This window comes from Populus nigra, chromosome 4 (assembly GCF_951802175.1).
Source record: "Populus nigra chromosome 4, ddPopNigr1.1, whole genome shotgun sequence".
NCBI lineage: Eukaryota > Viridiplantae > Streptophyta > Magnoliopsida > Malpighiales > Salicaceae > Populus > Populus nigra.
The window spans coordinates 14196868-14220242 of NC_084855.1; the positions used below are offsets into that span (position 1 = coordinate 14196868).

A 23375-nucleotide genomic window follows, 5' to 3' on the forward strand; every position below is an offset into this window, starting at 1 on the left:
AGTTAGCCCTACATCCATCGGTTTTGGTTTCCATCCTGCACGTTTCAGTCTGTCTTTGACAATACAATCTTCGTTTTTGAATACCTTGGTGATCAATGCTAACATGATCACACTGTGTTGCAGGGTCGGAGTTTCTCCGTCGTGGCTGAGTTTGCTCACAAGGGTGTCCTGTGCATGCTGATATTCTAAGCTACTGGGCAAACATTTGTTCTTCTCTGCCGGAACTGATCCAGCAGCTCTTTTTTTAGCTGATTCCAGAATTTATATACTCTGTTATTGGGTCCTGATTATTATTATTATTATTATTATTATTTGTCTTGAAACTATGCAGATTCAGCCATGGATCTCAAGCAAATATAGAGTTATCAATGTTTAGAGAACCACAACATTTCCATCTTGCACATCAATGTTTGTCCATGAAAACAAAAATTGAAAGCTTGAATCTGATTCTGTTTATTTAACAAGGGAACAACGTTGAAGTATATTGACAGCAAATAGTCAGTTGCCAACAGTAAGTTCAAAATGGGATGATTACATTTGAATTCCTTGGAATCATTTTCAGGTTTCTTTATGGACATGTTTTTAAATTGCCATTTCAGCAACCAATCCATTCAAAAAGCAGCCATTGCTCAAGCATTTAAGGCAGTCTTCAGGGACAATGAACTTTATGGAGCTATTCCAAAAGCAAATGAGTATAAACTGTAATCAATCGTTATACACTACTTGACACCAACTCACTATTATTGGCAGGCCTAAAAAAAAGTGCCACTGTGTTATTGGTCTCGCAAATTTGAGCACTTTTACTCGACTGCGTCGAAAGAAACAGTTAATACTGATGTTAAAAAATACAGTAGAAGGTAATGATTCAAGAACAGCACAATTTTTAGGCGGGATTATCCAAGGAAAGGTAGATACTTGAACTCAGCAAATGATGCTCCATTATTGCTATCATGAGTACCGTTTATTTAATAGTTCCAAGAGAAGAACTGCAGCAGAGTCTTTGGCCTTCTTAACACTCGGCATCGGCTCTCCCACACATTCGTCTGTCCATCCTCTATCAGTAGTATTCACACGAACTGCAAAAGTAAACCTCTTTGCATGTGCAGGACCACCCTCATTGACACACCTTAAAAGCCGAAATATAAAATTAGTAAAACGATGCTGTTTTTTATCTATTATTTTGATATGAGGACAGACATTGGATAATATTCTTACCGATATGATGGCATAGGCCAATTTCTACGCAAGCAGATATCATTTAATGTTTGTCTGGTAAAGGTTTGGTTGCCGTTCCTTTTCTTCTTCCCATTTTCATCACTCTTTTCCTTGGCTTCAGCTGTTTCCTTCTCTTTCAAAACAACAAGTGCATTCCTAGCAGCGAGTTTCTGTGCCATTTTCTTTTGTGGATTTTGTGCAACTCCTACCTGGACACCATCAATGAAAACTTCAACAGTAGCCAAATTGCCACTTCGAGTGGCTTTGTATTCCAATCCTTCAGCCTGTTGCTGGCACCGTTCCTGCAGCTCCCTTACAGGATGCATTGGCAGGGTTTCTGGAGTGACCATTGGATGCAACAGAGGTTGAAAAACCTGTAATAAGGGGACGCGAGACAAAGAAATCGTCATCAAATATCCTCATTTATGAACAGTAGGAACTGAAAAGCTGAAAGGGTTGCCGAGAGGTATGACAGCCGCGCTAGTGAGTTCCAAGATTAAAAACTAACCTTCCACACAACCGCTGTATCTCGTCCGCTGTCAAGAAAAATAGCACCAGCAATGGATTCAATGATGTCACCAAGAACCTTCGGAGCTTTGCAATCTCCCAAACCAAAGGAGTTGAACCCTGGCTTCAATAGTTCATCTTGAACTTCCCTAACAAAGTCCCGAATCTGTAACATTGTTCACAAAGTGTAAAGACTTCATAAAAGAGACCAACTAAATTAAAAAAACCAAGGCCACCCCACCACACTAACAAAGAAATAAGATAGCAAACCTGCTTTTCAAGGGCACTTGACCCATGTCTAAGGTGCACATGAAGCTTATGTTTAACTGCAACACGTGCAAAATTTTCATTGTTTACAGCAGCAGCTCGCAAGTCTGTCAGGCGACCAGGGGGCAGATTTGTATATGTAAAAAACAAGTGCCTAGTAATAAGATGATCTAAGACTGCGTCACCAACAAATTCTAATCGTTGATAGCAGGATACTCCAGAAGATGGTCGTGAAGCATGCGTTATGGCTTCTATCAACAAGCCACGATCATTGAACTTAATATCCAAGGCACCTTCTAAAGTATCAAAGTCAACACTCCTAAGAACACTTTCTGGAACATTGAATGGCCTAGATGCACCATCTATCTCTTCATGATCGAACTCTACCTGAATTCCAATCCATTTCATAAGGTGGTTAACAGCATTTTTCCCACCTTCAACATAATAAACACCAATTAATGCTTCAACAACATCTGCCAATGTCTTGCTAGAGAGGACTCTGTAAGAACTAGCATCACTCTCAAGTTCACCATCTTCAATTTCATTTTCATACCCATCATCAAGATGATTCATTCCGGTTCTATCCTCAGCAAGTGACTTCTCCTGATCAAATATGTACGAGTCTCCATCTTTTGTTTCCTCATCAAAGACAGGCAACACTCCAGGAGCAGCCCATCGAGATGGAGCAAAGCGATCTGCTTGGATATATGACTGAAGTCCTTTGTTAAGTGCATATTGATACAAAACCATATTACTTACCATTTGTTGCCTCATTCTAGTAAGTTGACCCTCATGTTTCTGGGGATACTTCAGAAAAAGAAATCGACTAACCACCCATTTCAGGTAAGCATCTCCTAGAAGCTCTGCTCTTTCATAGCAGAATGTCTCTTGGCATGAAGCAGCAGTTAAGGCTTCCAAGATCTGTAGACAAAGGAGGAACACATCAGTTACAAGGTAGTTCACAGCCTTCAGACTTTCAAGTAATAAATAAAATACCTTTGAAGCAGGGACTGGATAATTTATTATATCCTTAAGTTCAACTGCGAGCAGCATGCTTTCAACCCTCCTCATTATCGATGGTAATCTCTGGGCACCTCGAACAAGTGATCCAGGAAGAGGGTGCACTAGACACAGCTCAGGAGGAAGAAATACATAGTAAGTCTTGTCAAGATTCTCTTCAGCATCGCCTTCATTTGCTACAAAAAAAAAAATTGTCCATTTAGCTCAATAAACTAAAAAACTTTGAAGCATGGTTTATGGGCAGAGTTGGTTCTGCTCCTGAAGGATAGGGAAAGATACATACAATCTGAGTGTTCAAACCGAGGAGATAAGAGATTCTTGCAGTATGAAACACCACGTCCTCTTAGTAAAGGCTGCTGCTTAAATTTCAATTCAACTCCATACCTGATAATAATACATAAACATAATCAATATCCTGATGAAAACAAACTCAGTAGTGCAAAAAAGAAAAAAAGAGCTTCTCCAATCAATTAGGGGACATGAATATTTCCATCACAAATTCAGATAAGTTTTCCCCTCTTCGGGCACAACATTTGAAATGCATCAAAGTTACCAGTAATGGCATCAGCCCACAGCAATTAATAAGGTATTCAATTATCTTCAGAGAGGAGAAAGGGGCGAGAGCTAATAAAAAATTATTAGGGAAAGCTATGAGGATCGCACTTTTGCTTGTAGTAATCAGCATATGAGCTGTACTCCAGAGGACCGAGATAACCCTCTTTTCTTGGAAATGAGATCTCTGCAGTCATATCATAGCATATGGAATCCACATAAAACCTCTTCCCAGAGTGAGCAGCTGTTACAATTCTCCCCATCAAAGCATCAGCATTGACACAAGTATCAGCCATCATCAATTTGCCTTTGGTCAGCTCCAGTTTTTGCGTCTCAGTTGCATCCCATCCCCTCTTAGGAATCAATCCAGAAGCTTTCACAACATCAAATTGTGCTACAGCTCCCCTGATCCCATAAGTGGGATGAGGTTTCTGTCCAAAAGCAATTCCATGTCGCAATTTCCCAAAACCATACTCCCTCCTGTCTCCACCAAGTGTCCTCTCATTTGTACCAAGGTAAACATCTGGTCGAGCTCTCTGAAGACGATTGCTCCAAGCATCTGTTCCAATTATATTTTCAACCAGATCCCAGTCAATTTCTTTTATAGGATCTACAGACTTATCGCTAACCATAGGGACGAATAAATAAGCTTTTGCAGGATCCCATGGAGTGGTGGAAGGTTCAACATCCACATCCAGTACAATGCTCATCAACCTTACATGAAAATTTTTAAGGGATGCCACCTGCACACAATCAGGGTCAAACATATCAGGAACCAAATGCTGAGATGTACATTGAGAAAAGTGAATAGGAGTAGTTGGAGTTTGGACCATTATTCCAATAGTTAACTAAAACCAGACCTGACTTTCCGTAATAGCTATGCGACCCCTAAAGACAAGAGATGCCTTTGTTATCATGGTTCGAGCGATAAATAGATCCATCGACATCGATAAGACCTGAAGAAATTGAGGTGTTAAAGAAAAATGCTTAACATATCTATCTATGCTGAAACTGAAAATATATTGATATACCTCTGCATCCAGCTCATTGCCAAAAAGCACTGCAAAATTTGAAACTTGAGTCAAGAATGGATCATTTGAAGTGCCACTGTTTAAGCATTTGACTCCATACAAGTAGAGATGAAGCACTTTGGAGTTGTTGCAACCATCCCTTCCGCATAAGATCCATTCTCCCTGGAAGGCCAAAGAGAATAAGTATCCATGCTCTACGAGAAGACCATAATTAAAAACAAACCTATAGCAGCACTTATTTTACACTGCACAAAACAGATAACCTGCAATGATATACAAACACTCTGGAAAGGGAGAAAAAAGATAGGAAAATAGGACTAGAAGGCATCTTCTAAAGATTGGCATTTGAATTGGTGTGATGAGAGAGAAGTGACACTTGCAATACAAGTTCATGTTCTGGGTATTTTTGCAGTTCATTGAGATGCAAGTTCAAAATCTTGTCATCCACGAACTCCCTGACCCCCAAATCCCAACACCTTTTCCTGTTTAAAAGAAGATACGGAGAGGAAGAAATAGAGAAACCCCACTCCACTCAACTAAGTCTCAGGCTATTCTTTACCCCTGAAATTCTTGCACCTACTAGGTATAGTAGCCAATGTCTTATAAACTCCCAGTTTTCAATGTTTTTCTTACACCTACTAGGTACAGTAAAGTGCAGGCGAATGACAAAGGACAAGAACATGCTCCTATTCTGATTAGGTATAGAAAAGAGTTTGCACTGGCAAAGCAAAGAAAATGGTGTAGCAATGAAAAAATTTGGACAGAGATATTCACCGACCCAGACCATCAGGATAGTATTCTAAAGTTTGATATCTCTCCGTGTCTTCAAACAACACGAACAAATTTGTGCAGGCTCCTATTTTTTCTAATCCATCATTGACAAAAATTTCCTTCACTGAACTTAACCATTACCAATCATCAACCCACAGGCAGTCATAACCATGAAACAAACAGTACAAACTTACCTGGAGTGTCTTAGCTACACCTTCAGGATAGAACTCCCGATGCCTAGCAGTCCCAGGAAGTGGTTCACCTTCATCATTCTGGTCAGCCTTGTCCTTTTCTTCCTCACTTCCTTTGTCTGGCAAGAGCATGTCAGTAAATGCTCCCATCTCATGAAGCTTCTTGCAAGCAGCCAAACAAACAGCCTGCAATTGATCAGATAATTAACACATTCCTAAATTAAAAGTAGCAAAGCTAGCATGATTGTGATGACAAAGTAGCATGCCTGATGTGCAAGGCGCATTGAACTGCATACAGGACCCTCAAGCTCCTCAAATGGTGCATTACAAGGAAGCTGAAGCTTGCATGAATATTCCGTGGGACCTCCTGGCTTCTCATGCTTCTCCATAATAAACCCAGGACGAAGTATTGAATACCTGGATAGCAGAAATATTGGAAAAGAAATAAGTACTCCTTAACAACCAATAAGTTTATAGCTTAAGTTATCAACAATAGATTGATGAGGCACCTGTCACTGGGTAACTGAGAGCAATAGAAATGAACAAGTCCAACAGCAGAATTTAAGCTCACAACAGCACCAGTAGACTCCACCTGATACACAGTTCCTGGTATTGAATCTACCGCAATTAACCTTGAAGTATCCTTAAGATGACTGAGGTCAGTTCTCTCAATCGCTTCTTTCCTCAGGGTCTCCTCACTATTCCTAGCATTCCTTAAGAATGCTCCATGAGACAGGTTTCCCCTGAGATATGTTAAAAGTTTGAAGTTATTTGATATCTACCACCAGTTAGAAGATGAGACTGAGATTAGATCCAACACAATTACCTCTCCACCATCAAGATGTAATCAGAGCCTGGCTTTCTTGCACGACCTCGAGACTGAATATATGCAAGAACAGTTTTTGCAAGATCAAAGCGAATAACAACATTGCATTGCCTAATATCAAGTCCTTCCTCAGCAACACTGGTAGCAACTAACAATGTCACCTATACAATATATGGAAGCATTTAGTGGGCATTAGCATAAAACTTCAGCTTTTGAAGAAACCAAACCAGCAAGTATGGCATTGATACATACACGACCATCTCGAAATTTGGCAATTGTGTCTTGCATTTGGCTTGTTCTCATTTCCTGACTATTATTGTGCCCTATCAAACTTGCACACCTAACAAAACTTAGAGATGGAAGCTCTGCAAAGACCTGTGAGACATAACATAACAAGGTTCAATGAGAACCATGTTACAGGGAGCAACACAAAGACAGAAGTATTAACATATGTGACCTTAGGAAGAACCAAAGCAGCTACTACGCGCTCAACAAAGATGATCGCACGAAAATCCTCCGTGTGCTGATATCTGAGAAGTATTTTAATCAGTGACTGCACTTTAGGGGTCACTTTTCCATCAGCTACAGCAGCTCCTATTATCACATCAACATGTTCTCCACCAGAGACAACTACACCACAGAATTGAACAAGGAGAGAAGTGTATCAACATCATTTCCCTTCAAAACTACTGAAAACTGCTAAAGTTGTAAAATCAAGAGCAGAACTGAGGTCTGCACAGCGGTTCACACTGGTGGGTCATGTCCCCGGTCACATAATGAATATTGCATATGAGAGGTACACTTCCCTAAGTTTCCCTCTATGCCAATGGTAAGGTATTTTTGACACACTGAGATCATTTGTTTCAAGCAGTTTCAAGCATAGATCACTATACCAAGGAATTAATCTAAATTTCCCAACTAAATGGTTCTACACTACTCCTAATTATACTTTTACCGATGCAACTCCTAATTGTACTCATACAATAAATAATGGATTCAACTTTCTCCAGAAATTTCAATTCAATAATTTTCTAATTGTCAAAGTGAAGACTAAATCTAAGAAATTCAGATTGGTACAGATTTACAATCTCATCTGCACCAAGCCTTGATCTCAAACAGGTAATTGGGCCAGCTATATGAACCATTTTGTTTCACTATTATAGACTTACTGAATGTTATGTTGGCAAGAATTAACAACACCCACCATGACTGTCAGGGAGCTCTCCCTCCTCAATCTCATCAAAACCAGGCCCATCTTGAATATTGTCATTCCCATAGTCTGAAACTTTTGTATCCTTGTCTGTAACAGCTCCCTCTGTTAATTGGCATTGTAAGAGCAACACGACTCTTTCCAGGTAGGATTCTTGAAACTTAACATCAAGCTGATAGTTTGCTCTCTCGTCATTTTGTAAGGCAGTCAGAAAGGATTGTGCAACCTGCAATAAACATGGATGCAAAACCAAGTATATTGTTATAGCCATACAAAGTTACAGTCCCACAACGCAAGATCCTCAGAAAAAAAAATGTAGAAAGAGTCCTATCCATCAGCAATTTCAATAAAGTCATCACTCTCAAGATTCATGGTGGCAGGCCCAAGACATTTACCATTGTACTAAGCAATGGAACCCTAAACAATTGTGTTTTCAATAACAAAGGACAAAGTAAACCACTTTGTAAGTACCTTGTAAGCACACCACTGACCCAGATCACCAAGTGCATAATTAATTGCCCTCAACTTTTGAATTAAGTTAGCAGCCCCATCACTTTCCGTTCTTTCAGAGACACCATAAACCTGGCGCAGCTCTTCCTTGGCCCCAGCATCCCTAGCTCCCATAAATTGCCATTTACTTCTTCTCGAGCTTGACTGTGCAGCTTCCTCAACAGCCACTTCGATTTGCTTTATTTGTTCATGAAGGTACCACAAGCTAGCTGCTTTGTCGTACTCCACCACAACCTCTGCCGGCATTGGTACATGCTTTTCCAGTTCCTTGCGGTCTTTTATCGTACAAACAATTGAGTCCAGTTTACTTTCAAGATTGCGGATCTTTATTGCACAATCCACCTGACTTGAAACACCTGAAACACAACACTATAAGTACAAGGTTTTACAGCTTGAATACGAACAAAAAAATCCTGATTAAAGAAAAACTCTTCTAGGAAAGCAAACAGCTTCAAATTCAACAGTCACAAATTAATGAATACCCTTTAAGTTAACAGGAGAAGCTGTCATTCCAAAAATCGACGGTCTCTTCTCCTTGGGAGTTGTATGGTAAAACTCAGACATCACAAGAGAATATGGATGTTTCTTCACAGCATGATGACACTCATCCAGAATGAGGAGATTTATGGCTTCCATTTTGATTATGCTGTGCCTCAGAATGTTCAAAAGAATTTGGGCTGTCATTACTAAAACCTGCAGAGAGAAAAAAGCAACTAAATAGATCAAGGAACAAGCTACCACCAGAGTGGAAGCAAGCAAAATATGTATCTATTTCTTGTTACTAATGGAAATTTTGCATAACAAAAAAAAATAAAATTCAATGGACCACAAATTAGACAGGGATAGCCATAAGCAGCAACTCCATCGGTTTAAAATGACACATATTGTTGAAACACTTGGGCAACAGACAACATAAGTGTTATGAATGGTTGTTGTTATCCACTTTTCTAAAAGAACATATCTAAAACTGTGGCAGCTGTGATGGAAAGAGATTTCCAGGGTGTTTCCCCTTCATTCTTACTAAATGTAACCCCATTAATGGTTTTGATAAACTCCCAGCTCGATACATTAGCTACGTCGTAAAATATATTGAGAACAAAACGACAGGCAGATCAGATAGCTCAAAAAAACACATTCATCATCAAAAATTCTGGCATTCCTTTGTAATAATATTACCCCGATATGGAAATAATAGCAAAACACCCTCAAACATACCTATCTTCCCTTCATCAAAACCCAAAAAAACCATTTGCATCAGATGCAAAAATTTCTGGAGGTATTGTCACAGGTATCCCTCCCCTAAAAAATAAATTTCAACACAAAAGAAAAGATGCAGGGCAATGCACAACCAAATGATCGATTGGATTTTAACTTCTTTTCATTCTGCACATTATTAGGGCTTAGAGCTCCTTAAAACCTTGTGGCTCGCATATTATTTTGAGCCCAGCCTCTTGTGAATTAGTGACTGCGCTCAAGTCTAATTTTCAAGAAAACTTGGGACATACAAACACCAATTTGAGAAAAGTCACAAGGAGCACTGAGGTAAGAGAGAAGCCAGCAAATAAAACTAATATTTATACAAATCACACAATAAACATACTCAAAGTTTGGATAAGAGACTAGAATGAACTGCAAAGGTGGTGACCCGATTCTCTTATTACTGTACCTTCCCCAGACCTTTGGGGTTGTTAAAATAAAACTTCTAAGATAAATGGTTCAAATTATCAGATGCTAGAAAACAAACGGTTTCCCACATATAATTAAAGATACAGCAACCATAAGAAGAAACTACTGTTAACTGCAACAAGCCCCAAATTTCTTTGCACTGCTAATGTTTTAAAAAATCATGTCAAATTAATAGCCATTGTCATAATCACTGGTGATGACTACAGTGAACATGTGAAATAGAGAACAGAAAGATATAACAATTGAATATCACCAAAATATAGCTGTGGAATCAAAATCTAACATAAAGAAAAACTTCAAGAGCTACCTGTTTTGTTTCAAACTCACGCTGCCATCTTCGAGTATCCCAGAAATCTTGACCCATCTCACCACAATAATGGCCCACTTGGTAACCGCGCTCACGAATAACTTCTGCTTGCTGAAGTCAGAAGAGCAAGACAATATAATCAAGCAATACTTGCAGTCAATGAAGATTATCAAAGTTTTACATTCCTAAAGCAGCATAGTCTTCAGAATAAACTACCTGATAAACAAGTGGAACCTTCGGAACTAAAAATACAGCTAGAATTTTTTTATTCTGCCTTCGCAAGTCATTGCAAATGCTTCTGATGAGGAGTACAGCAATGAGTGTCTTCCCTGCCCCTGTTTCAAGAAAAGCTATTGTATTTTTCTTCTTAGCCTGGTCAAGAACATCCAATTGATACTGGCGGGCCTGTTCTTCAGGGACTTTCTCTTTACTCTCCTCTGATTTCTTCTCTAGCTCTCCTTTGCACTCCTGAATTTTGTCATTTGCCTCCCTTCCTTCTTTGTTATGATCAGCTTCCCAAGTGCCCAATCGGAAAACCATGTCTTTGGACCCTGAACGATCCCTCTCCCAATAACCCCTAAGTTCTCTTTCCCTCCAATCCCTATCTCTACCATCCCTCCTATTACTACCACTATATCTATCTCTTCTTCGACTAATATCCCTATCCCTTCTGTCGCTTTCATCCCAATCCCGTGACCTCTTCCTGCTAGAACATCTCTCCCTATCCCTATGCTCATGCTGCCCTCTACTAGAATACACTCTCTCATTTCTATAACAACAAAGTCTAGCCCTTTTACCGCACCTTTCATCACCATCAATACCTAGCTCCGTCGACTGCTCATCCTTCTTCCCATTTTCTTTAACAAAATTGTTTGAGACCCTCTCTTCTCTCTTCCCATTGGACAAATTCAACCCATTACCACCATTCTCCACCTGCCCTTTTCTGTCAATATTGTCCTTATCACCACCATTTGATTGTGAAACCGAGCTCCCATGGCAAACTCCATTTTCAACATTAATAAACCAACCATCACCAACAATGCAATCCCGACTTCCATTGGAAACATTAGCTGTCGTACTAGCATTATGAAGAGGAGGAAGACCACTACCATTCTTGATACTATCAAGAATGTGATCAATCCCTCCAAAGAAATCATTATTAACATTGGAATTATTATCAACAGATAATTCTGGAACAATTGAAGTATCAAAATCAACAAAATCATCTATAATATCACAAGAAATATCCTCACATGCATCAAGCCAGTAAGACGGACCACCTCCACCTCCACCTCCAATCCCCGAAACCCTACCATTACTCTCGCTCTCCATTACCTCAGATAATTTAACTAGTAGTGATCAATACTCTAAAAGGAGAAGAAAGAAAAGTAAAGTAAAATATAAGAAAATCAAGAAAACAAAAACAGAATCAAAATCCAAGCAAAAACAAATGAATAAGATCTCGATAAAGCGAATGAAAGAGAGAGTGGGTGAAGAGGGGGTTTGATTGTTTCTTTTCTTTTTCTTTTTCTTTTTCTTTTTCTTTTTTTCTTTCTGAAATGCAGATTAGGGTGGATAGACCGTACGAAGCACGCGAATATTTAAGAAGGGTAATAAACAAAAAGAATTTCTTTTTTAATTGCTGGTTGGTTGTGTGATTCTTTTAGATTCACACGGTCTATCAACCCTTAATTCTGCTTCCTTGCTCCTCCCTTTTTTCTCTCCTTTAGTCTTATCTTCTGATTGAAATCAAGCAAAACCTCCAATCCCAGCGTGATTTCTCTTCTTCTTCTTCTTCTCTCTCCTTATGTTCTCTGCAGTGGCTTTGGCTTTCTTCTTATATTCTCTTGCTGGTTTAAGGAAGATACGAAGCAAAGAAGGGGCTAGGCGAGAAGGATTCTTTTTCTCTTCTTTTTTCAGCAAAAAAACAAAAATAAAAAGAAGAAGAAGAAGAAGAAGAAGAAGGAACAGAAGACAAAAGGAGAGGAAGTTAAGGGCTTAAGGCAGTTCTGTAAGCAAAGTAGAGTAAGACCGTAAAAAAGCAGTGTTGGCCTCGAAGTTACTTCTGCGTGATTTTTTCGAAACTTCTGGCGGTGTACGATATCTTTTAATGTAGCAAATGATCTCCCGACGCGTGTTTTCTCCGCACCGTGGGCTCTTCTGAATGGTCAAGGCTGCCGGGGTTTTTTTGTTTTTTTTTTCTTCAAGGAAATTCAATAGTGGTTGCCTTGTTTGTTGCTTCATGCGTTTGCTTGTTTCCTGATGCTTTCGCAGCAAAAGGAGGGGGAGAGGGTTTAGGGTTAGAGACATGGGGGCATTGAATTTATGTTAGGAAAAAAGAGCCTTGACACGTGTCAATTTGACGACAGTAGGACCCACACGGGTGGAATTTTGGTATCATTCGATGGAAAAAAGATCGCCGGTAAGCTACAAAATATTTGCCGAAATGATAGGTCCGTCTGATGGGACATTCTGGTCCGTTTGATATATTCTTTTTTTACTATTTTTTAACCCGTATGAAATAAATAAATAAAAAAAGGGAATTATTCCCTATATCTCAGAACTGAATATATTTTATCCTATGAGATCTTCCATTGGGGGACCTAACAACTGTGTGTGTGGCCGTGATTGGGATTTTTTAGTTTCAGATAAATGGCCGTAAGTGTCATGATTAAGTTCTTATTTTCCTCATTCATTATTCTATATTGTTGACACGTTGCTTTTAGGATTGTAAAGTTAATTTCATTATATGATTTAAAAAAATTTTAATTCTTGATCGTTTTTTAAAAAATAATTAGTTGATTCGTATTAATTTGGATTAATTTATTATATTTACAACTTGGATCATGAGATTATATTAACAAATCAAAATAAATTATGTACTTTGATTTTTAACTAACTCAATATTAAAAAATAAAATTAAAAAAAAATAAGAAAAAAAAAAAAACAACCCAAGTCAACTTGCTAAACCTATAACTTGAGTCATGAGACTAAGATAACCCCACAAAAAGTAAATTAAAATAAATTATGAAGTCTAATTTTTCAAATAAATCAATGTTGAAGGATGAAATTAAAAAAAAATCAATTTAGAAAAGATAAAAAAAACATGAGCAGTATTATCTCAAGTTAACCCGTCAAAACTATGACCCGGGTTATGGAACCGAGGTAACCTCATGAAAAACAAACAAAAAAAATGATCCAGATCATGAGATCAGAATATCCTAATAGAAACTAAATCGAAACAAGTCATAAAACCTAATTCATAATTAACCTAATATTGAAAGATGAAATTGAAAAAAAAATATCAATTAAAGAAAAAGGAAAAAAACCTCAAGTAAATCGAGTTAACTTGTCAAATTCACAACACTCGTCATATGACTATGATAACCACATAGAAAGCAAACTGTAAAATATCATGAAAATCAATCTCTAATAAATTACATATTGAAAAATAAAATAAAAAAATATATAAATTTTTAAAAAACATTATTGTAATGAATAATATTTTGTAAGGTGGTGCATAGTTAAAGCATCACCTCTTTTAATTTTTTTTGTTAATATGCATGAACTATTTATACTTTTTTTTTCTCTGATTTTCTTTTGGAATTCAGTGGAATAAAAAAATAACCTTGTTCAAAAAATATTTAAGAAAATAATATAGTTTAGTGAGTCATAAGCCTCATCTACGACTCACGAGTCATATACGATTGCAAACCACAACACCATTTCCTTTCCTTTTTTCCCCATATCTTTCCTACTCCTTCATTGCCCCTCGCTCTTGTCACGATCCACATTGCACTACCACTATCTACCTCTACCCTCACCATAAAATACCCACCTATAAAACACGATACTAACCCCTTTTCTCTTTTCACAGTGAAGAAGACCAACTCTCTCTCTTCTTTCACCTATGTCTTTCTCTTGGATTTCGACCACCACTCACATTCAAGAGAGGCATATTACTTCCTCTCCCCCTATCAATTTCATAGAATGGGTGTAATTTGTGTTAATTGTTGATTTTGATTATTTTAAGGTTTAGAATTAGGGTTTTTGAGGTAAAATAAGTGTTTTGTTAATTAGGTTTAAATTATATTAATTAGCTATAAAATACATGAATTTGAGTTATTGATTTCATTATTTGTGAAAACAATCAATGATTTTGGGTTGTTGTCGTTTATGAATTAGGTTTAAGGTTAAGGTTTTTTAAGAAAAAATTAGGTTTTTATGAATTAGGTTTAAATTATGTTAATTATCTATGAATTTAAGTATGTCATATTGGTATAGTTAAGAAAGATATGGAACATGAGGATGTTGAGTTAGTTGAGCTACTAAACCAATTTATGTAACCGCTTTAAAATTTAAGTATTCACCGCTCTAAAATTTAAGTATGCGAGTGGATATGCCCAAAACGCATGCAATGAATAATAGGCTTTGAGTCGTAGAAATTCAGGCTTATCAGGTGATGAATTGAGGGTTAAAATTTTTTAGAGATAAGTCTTAATATATTGTTGCAATTAAGCAGTGACATGTTAAGAATTCATTGAAGTACAACGTCTAACATTCAACTAAAACTTATATGCAGTTAGTATACATTCAAGTACTAACATGTAGATGGTATTTGTGTAAGGGTATCACTAGAGGTCCGATTTATTTGAGATTTCAAAATGAAAGGGTCACACACATATCAGATAAACTCAGATGAAAAAGTTTGATATAAGTATGAATGTTACAAATATTTAAGCTACTATACAATGAATTATGAGCCATTGTGATTGCATATACTGGTCTAAATATATATGGATGTCCAATTAGATGAAAAACAGAAAAGGAGTTGAAAGAGATCTACTCATTTGTATAACGAGATGGATGGTAGAGAGGGGCACTCAAAAAATAAATATGGTGTATGCAATGAAAAGGGTTATAATAGGAAAATATGCAAAATAGATAATGCATCTTAATAATTGTATTTGTTTCAAATTACTAACATAGATTATTTTTTTACATTTAAGAAATTTTATATTTTAATTGTATTGCAATGCAAACAATTTGTTTTGATAGGACCTCGAGGTAGACATGGTTTGACCCGGGGGAGATTCATTTGTTTCTAGTAGTGCCAACTATCATGACCATCTAACGTGACCATTTGGTTGTGCAGATGAGTCCAGATGACATATCAGTTTTATATATGCAGGACAAGCTTCATTTTGAGTTAGAGGGTGCAAACTTGTCCACGAGCGTTCTAAGCATGTTCACGAGATAGGGTGATTTTTAGATTTAGTTAAATTATATGTTTTAATATTTTAAGAATTATGAATTTAGTTTAAATTTAATAAGATGTTATGTAAATTTTTATTGTGTTTAATTATGAATTGTTAATTTTGATGAATTGCGAAGTGTGTTGATTTTTTAATTGTGTTGGAAAGATGAATTGTGAAATTTTGAGTTATTTTTTTTTTTGTGGCAATGGGTTAAAGGCTTGAAAAAAAACACATTAGACTTTTTTTTTATCAGTCGCGCCCAACTCACTAATATTAGAGAAAAATGTTTTAAGAAAAAATCATAGACAATGATGGCCTTTGATATAAATAAAATTAATTTTATATTAAATAATATACATTTGTGATTTCAAAATATAAATGAAAGAAAAAAGTAATACTAAAAGAAAAAAAGAAAAGAGCACAAAACCAAGAGTTTCCCCCATTAAAATTCTCTCACCCCTCCCTTTGTAAGACTAACGCTCAACCCTATTTTGTGAGCTGAATGTTAACCCCTTGTAAAAACTTCCTTCCTCGAGAATCATCCTGGGATGAAAAGAAGTTAAATTTCACCTCGTTTACTCTCATGCCAAACGTTCTCTTAGCATTCTAATGAAAATCTTGCGTTTTTCTGTGAATTATTTGTGTTGAGGGGTTGGTGGGTGCAGCCTCGAGCATTAAAGTAAGCCTTTAATATGCCATGGGAATGGGGAAATGGAAAGGTTTCAGGCATCTGTGCACTCTGATGAATCGTAAATGTTGCAGACCTCTCTGTGTCTCTGCTCGATCTTGCAGCTTTCGTTTCAGGCTTAACTTGTTATACACACCAAATCACGGCTTCAATTTTGTAACGTGTCTTCCGGAGTTAGATTCCTTGGTACTGTCACTGTTTTCTTTCTTTTTCTTTTTTTCCAAGTAGTTTCCTGGTAATAAACAAGATTTGGTTTTCAGGCTTGGGTTCTCTTAATCTTTCTGTAATTTTTTCACGGTGAAATTCCTTGGTCACCGTTAAAAACAAAAAAATAACTTTAATCGGAATTTTCTTTGGACATGCACAGAGTAACCATTTTGCTTTAGGGCATGTTGGTATTTTCATATTAGTTTTTTTTGTAATTATTGAGTGGTTCCAAGGGATTTTATAGTTTAATTAATAAACAAATAAAAAAAAAGGATTTTATAGTTTAATTAATAAACAAATAAAAAAAAATTATTAGTGTGTTCGGTAGAAGATGTTATCGAGTGAGCCACTCTGAAATCTTCGAACAACACGTGTGGTGGCTGGTAAAAACCACTTCCTTTATGTTTTCTGTTTCACAATGATAAGTTACCTCTCCATGCGGCACGTGTGATTTAATTCTCGATGGTTATTTATATAAGATTTAGGTCTTTTATATTTTTTGATAGATTTAACTTTTTTTAAAAAAAATTAATTATATGAAATTAATTTTTCAATATTTATTTTAAAAAATATATCATCCATATATATATATATATATATATATATAAAAATATGAGCACCACCATCGCTAAAAGGAAACAAATACATGTAAATTAGTAGATTTATTATAACAAATATACTAACATGCACGAGAGATTCAATGCAGCCCCTCTCATATTTTTTTTATTCGCCATTATAATTGTTTTTTGATTTTTTTGTATTTTCTCACTAATAAATATATTTTTTGATTTTCATCCTACATTTGTTTTTGAGTTTTTTATATTTTCTCTTTTCTTCTTTTTTTTGTATAAGAATCTAAAAAATTGATAATAACACCAGTTATATAATTTAGACTACGAGTTTAATGAGATATCTCATGTAAGCTTAACACTAATTAGTGTTTTTACATATTTGTTATAAATGTTTTTATATATCCTTTTTTAATTAATTTTCAATACTTGAATTTTTTTTTTTAGTTCAAAAAATTGTTCAACCCCGTGGCGAAGCAATGGCGAGTATGAAGGCTACTATTTTCTATATTTAAAACGCCTTTAGATACCAATGAAACTAAATGCTAAGTGATAGATTGATTACAGGGATGAGGTGCATGTACTAGGACTTTTTATTTTTTTAAAAAAATTATTAATTAATCAAAGCTAATTTTGCTTAGGAAAATATAATGTTGTTTTCATGGGCATTATTCACTGAAAAGTACAATGATGATTTTGCTCTTCACATGAAAAAAACTTTGAATTGATTATTGGAGGTATTGACATCTTTTCACATGCCCGTAAGAAATTAATTAGGGGTGAATGTTCTTTTTTTTAATTTTTAAGCATAATGAAATTACTACATTGCTATTAAAGATAAAGTTTTTAAAGCCGGTTTATATGGGCCTTTTTATCTGTTTACTTTTTAAAATACAATAAAATAACAACTTTACTTTTAAAAGAAAAAGTTTTAAAGTTGTGTTGAGGGGCTTTTTAGTCTTTTCACTCTAATTCTTTTGTTATTACCAAATAAAGCAAAGGCAACTTAGTCTTTTAGTATACAATAAATGTTATTTAAATAGAAAACGTTGTTAGCACGTGCAGGCCTCTTACCGACCAAAATCCCTCTTCTGCCATGTCATTGAAAGGAAAATGACATCATCTTCCTTTTCTGGTAGCATATAAGGTCGTTTGTGACATGATTTATCATCGACGACACTTTCTTTTTTTTTCTTTTTTTCTCTTCTCCTCTCGAGATTCATGTTGATTATGCAAAAGTTTAGAGTTGTCTTGTAATTTATAGGGATTTTCATTTTGGTCCATATTCTTTTTATTTGTAATTTTTGTTCTTTATCTTTTAATAAGATTTGTTTTGAATTGCATCTTTCAATTTCAATTTGTAATATGTTATTTTTTAAAAAATTTGATCCTTATTCTTTTGATTTTTTTAATTTCTTTTTTTATTTAATTTTTCTTTTCAATTTCACTCTTCAATCAAATATTTATTTTTATTTTTTATTTCAGTGTTGATCGATAATCATTTGAATATTTTAATTTTTTTAGGGTCTTTTTGTTAAATTAATTTTTCTTTTCAATATTACTCTTCAATAAAAGAATAAAATCTATTTTATATTTCAATTTTGATCCTCATTCTTTTAATTGTTTTAATTTTTATAGGTTCTTTTGTTAAATTAATTTTTTTTCTCAATTCCACCCCTCAATCAAAAATAAAATTTATTTGGTATTTTATCTTGATTTTCATGACCTGAGTCGCGGGTTTAGCAAGATAACTTGGGTTGGCTCGGGCTGATTTTCTAAGGTCTTTTTTATCCAATTTTATCTTTTCGTATTTGATGAATTTAGAGTTGAGCTACATTTTTTTTTTTAATATTTTTTTTAAATTTGATTAATTTACTATTGTTATCTTTTCGTATTTGATGAATTTAGAGTTGAGCTACATTGTTTTTTTTAAAATATTTTTTTTAAATTTGATTAATTTACTATTGTTATCTTTTTATTATTTAATTAAAATAAAATTAACTTATTTAATCTAATCAAATCTACGACAAAGTTACCCATTTTTCTTCCTACTTTACAATGCTTACACGACACTAAACATTATTTTTGACTGAAAGAAAATCAGGCGTGGTCCACAGTTAGTCCAATTCTATTAGAGAAAACAAAACTGGCAGCTAGGCCAATTGTTTTAAAGAGACTTCAGCTTGGATCTTTTGAAATTATTTTTTCTTACATCATTACAGTGGTTCTTTTGACGAGATTCATTTTATAACCACAGCCAAAATCCAATATCTAAGCCAAACATACCTAAGCCGGTGCTCTTGGACCAGGTGCTTCGGATTAACTTGTAAATTAAACACAAAACCGAAACAAAAAAGAGGTAAGATCATTGATATTTTTTAAAAAGAAAAGAAAAGTAGATCCTTGATTCGTTGTTCTTGATCTCCTGAGACATATCTTAGATGACTGATCCTTAAGTGTGGATTTTATCTTATCATCCCAGCATCAGAAATATTTTGGAAAAAGCTGTTCGGGCTGGAGATAATCACAAGAGAATGGTTGGTCGTCACAAGCTGCAACAGATCAGTCATTGAAAGACACCATGAAGAAGTTTCCAAGCTTTTGAAGCAAAGGTACACATGTGTGGTTGACCACAGAGATGCTCTAATCCTTTGATAAAGAGGGTTGAGCTGAGGGACAACATGTAATTTTCATCTTTCGAGCTTGTTGACCTCTGGGAACCTGAAAGGAAAAGGTCTCGGCGCAACTATTTGGTCTCTTCTTCTAACAAGTTGATGTTAAAGTGCTCGATCCCCTGGACCCTGATAAAGCGATCTTGCATATCTTTGCCCTGAAAAAAGTGGAAAATGAGCATCGCATTCATCAATCAGTAAGAATAAGGAAGTGGAGCCCTACCATGATAGCACATGGTCTTGCTTGTATGGCTTGTTACAGGGATTCTGGTAAGACCTAAGACATGCAATGAGTCTGGGGTATGTGGAGAGTACAGAAGGGTCCTCAATTCTTTGGTCCCAGAATAGATTATGCTGGGAGTAAGTTTTTTATACGTTTGTGCCTAGTGGTGCCACTTGAAAAAAACTGTAAAACCAAAAAAAAATATTAATAAAAACCAGAAAAATTACTCAATTTTCTTCGTTAGTGTAAGGAAGTAAGTTTTTGCTGTCATTTCTTCATAGTTCTAGTATGTTTACACCTGCCTCTTTATCTTTTTTGCAGATTAGTTTTCCAGACCTTGAAAGCTACGGTGGAGACCTAGACAATTTTGTTGACTGGATGGAAGAAAAGTGGAGCTAGTTTCGCCATTTTAACAGTAAGGTAAGCTTTATTGTCTTCATCCACTCAAGTTGGGTTTTGAACCTTTTGTTATAGATAATACAAAGAAGAGAATAAAGGCGAATAAACCAGAGCTTTGAAATGTGAAATGGTTGTTTTCAATGGAGACTTTGTGAAGACTTGCAAATAATTGAATGAAGTCTGAGAGTTTATTTTTCAATGGAAGGGCCCATTAGGTTTAGGGTTACAAAATGGATAGTTAAACCTTTTCTCAACATGCTCACCCATCCTTTCAAGGTCTAAACGAGGACCTCCAATATTTTAAGTGGCTAATTAACCGAAATACTTCTAATTAATTTTTTTAAAATGGTAGTATTAAATAGTGATATTGCATTTATATATTTTCTTGTTCAAGGATTTTTTTTTTTGAGTTTCCAAGTCTTGTTCATTAATAGAATATTTATTTCAATAACATAATAGGGTGATCACAATGTCATGAATATTATAGTGTTTAAACTTTTAGAAAAACTTTCTTAGACGCCGTTCACCCATTACCACAAGCATATTTAAATCCCAAAAAAGGTGATAATATCATTATTCTACCTCTAAATCTTAAAATAAAATAAAATGAGGAGACCAAGAAAAAAATATAGACAAAAAGAACCAAGAGAAGACCAACCTTCTAATGTTAGAAAGTTGATAATTAGGTGCACCATTTGTTAGCATGGCAACAATTCCAAAATATGTCAGAGAAATAATAGTGAACAAAATAGAGGTGTAAGAGCTGCTGTCAAAGAAGGTAGGCGAGTTGCTACCAGAGGTAGAAGAGTTGTTGCCAAAGGTGGAAGAGGTTCTAAAGATCTCAAAAATGGTGTTGGTCCATCCTCCTTGTCGCGGGTGCGCGGCGTCGCGGTGAAATATTCCACTTTAAAAAACTAGAAAAATATATGGTATCTATTTGGCAAATGTGAGGAGACAAGAAAATATTGTCTTTTGTTGGTAGAAAATGGAATGGGAGTCGCCACCTAGTATTTTGGTCACTATGAACCTTAACTGGTCTCAGAGATTGGGTACGGGGACTGGTTGCGCAAAGAGAAGGTATTAGCACCCCAACTACGCCCTACCTAAGGTAAGCTGCATTGTTTATTTGTCTGATAAAATTCAAGGTCTCGTTGTGTTTCCTAGTTGTTGGTCCGTCTATGGTTCAAGAAAAGTCCTCCTCAATAAGGAGATCCTTATTTTATCGGGTAAAGCCTAACCGTTCTAACGTCTATGCAAAAAAACATATTTAATCAAGAATACGTTCTACGTATAAATTCGTAATCCCATATACTAAAAGAAGTCAAAAAGATTTTTTTAGAGTTTTTGAAATATTGGCCTAGTTCTCATGGCTTAAATAAACTGGTTATAAAAGCCAAAATGCATGCTAATACATATATTGTTTTGAAATTTTCTTTGTTGTGTGAAAATATGATGTTATAATATATATATATATATATATATATATATAATATATATATATATATATATATATATATTTGAGATACTAGGCCGTATTTTAAAACAAAACATTTTTTAATTATGTATATTTTTTTTGATGTTTTGACACAAATCGGGTATTTTAATACTGGGTTGGTATCCTTACAGTATAAAAATACAACCAAATATTAATCCACTTTGATAAAAATATGCAGAAAAATCAACAATATTTTTAAAGATATTGAGAAAATTTTTGAAAACAAAAGACATTTTTTATTTTGAAAATGTTTGATGTTTTGATGAAAACCGGGTATTTTAATACCGGATTTGTATCCTTACAGTATAAAAATACAAACCGATATTGATCAAAATACAGTAATAAACTTACAGAAAAATCACATATTTTTGGAAATAATTTTCGAAGAAATTAAATAATTTTTCTATATATATATATATATATATATATATATATATATATATATATATATAATACAAAACACAAATAATATACATAATATATAATTGGGCTGGGCTGGGCTGGGCTGAGCTGACCCAATGAATTGGGCCGGCCTCAGCCCCAAAATGTGTTGGGCCGATATCGGCCCAACCAGAATTTTTTTATCATGGGCCGGACCCAGCCCAGCCAGTAGAGCTGGGCTAGGATTAGTCCGGCCCACAGAAGGAAACCCATTTTTGCTGGGCCAGAACCAACCTGACCTAGCGTAATTAAAAACTATGGGGGGAATTATTTTCCCCCCTTCCTGCTTGCAGAATGTGCGTTCTGCATGCAGGAGAAGGACCAAACCGGCACACAAAAAAAAAAGGGGAAGAAGAGCACCTTGCGTGGAGGAGGCGGTGCGTTGCTGGGAGGCCGGTGGTGCTGCGGTGGAGGCTGGTCCCGGCTGGAAGAAGGAGGAGCGGATTCCTGCAGAGGAGAAGGAAAGCTCTCGGCTAGAACTGTTGGTGTGGTTGAGGAAGGAGCTGCTACTCCGGTTGCTGCTGGTAGGGGTGGAAGAGAGCTTTTGGGCAAGATGGTTGCTGCCTCTGCTGTCGCCGTCGCTGTTGGAGAAGATTTTTGTAGAGAAGAGAGGGAGAGAAAGAGAGGTGTTGTGACCTGTGGTGAGGTGGCTGGGTGATGGAGGGGATGTGGTGTTTCGTGGGAAGGATGGTGGCGAGATCAGTGGTGGCGGCTGGAGACCACGACGGAGAGAAAAAAAGAAAAGAGAAAACTGGTTGCAGGAACCGGGCAGGAAAAGCTTATTTTGTGCCGATTTCGGGCTCTTTTTTTTTCAACCCTCTGACCATGAAAATTCCTCCTATTTATAGGGCTGGAAAGAGGGTAATCTTGTCTTCAATGGGGAAAACTTCTCAGCCCTTGATTCGACTCGAGTGATCCAAACCGTCGGTTCAAAGTGTGCACCTCGAACTGTCAAATTTGCAGACTGCCCAAGGTGCACGATTTGGCCCAATAAACGGAGCCGTTCCAAACCCTTTTGACCCGACCGGACCACTCCCCGGGATAAAGGGGTTCTAGGTGGACATGTTGGTGCATGCTTTGTCGGATTTGGGGGCCAAACGAGGTAGAAAAAATGCCTGGAAGTCGGCCACTCGGGCAGCTTAGTGGGGAAGAAAATGAACAGTACCGGGCGACACGTCGCCTGGTCCCCCCCCCCTTTTTTTATAATTATGAAACAGCGTCGTTTTGGCTAAAACATGCCATTTCATTTAAAAATGGCGCCAGAACGCGCCAAGTTTCGAAACAGCCCTTAATCATTTTTTTTTCTTCAATTGCATCCCTGCCAATTTCG

At 36.1% G+C, this 23375-nt stretch overlaps 1 protein-coding gene across 1 annotated transcript; it reads right to left on the bottom strand.

Annotated features, from left to right (window-relative positions):
- Positions 1–664: 664 nt before the first annotated feature.
- LOC133692214 (endoribonuclease Dicer homolog 1) lies at positions 665–12385 on the bottom strand. The gene is made up of 20 exons (XM_062112992.1): positions 10310–12385; positions 10094–10204; positions 8583–8793; positions 8062–8456; positions 7585–7816; positions 6838–7010; positions 6633–6755; positions 6381–6541; positions 6064–6297; positions 5821–5971; positions 5558–5740; positions 4593–4754; positions 4422–4517; positions 3673–4304; positions 3293–3393; positions 2986–3185; positions 1993–2910; positions 1724–1888; positions 1216–1589; positions 665–1126 (listed from the first exon to the last, which is right to left on the bottom strand). The coding sequence occupies exons 1-20, from the start codon at positions 11423–11425 to the stop codon at positions 949–951; spliced, it is 5916 nt and encodes a 1971-aa protein (XP_061968976.1). The 5' UTR covers positions 11426–12385; the 3' UTR covers positions 665–948.
- Between the last annotated feature and the right edge of the window lie 10990 nt (positions 12386–23375).

Bases quoted from the DNA above. Each gene is read 5' to 3' on its own strand.
- LOC133692214 (XM_062112992.1), bottom strand. From the start codon at position 11,425: ATGGAGAGCGAGAGTAATGGTAGGGTTTCGGGGATTGGAGGTGGAGGT. The intron at 8,457-8,582 runs GTATTCATTAAT...GTTGTGTTTCAG, and splicing joins TTCTCCTGTTAACTTAAAGG to GTGTTTCAAGTCAGGTGGAT. The intron at 1,127-1,215 runs GTAAGAATATTA...TCGGCTTTTAAG, and splicing joins TGGCCTATGCCATCATATCG to GTGTGTCAATGAGGGTGGTC.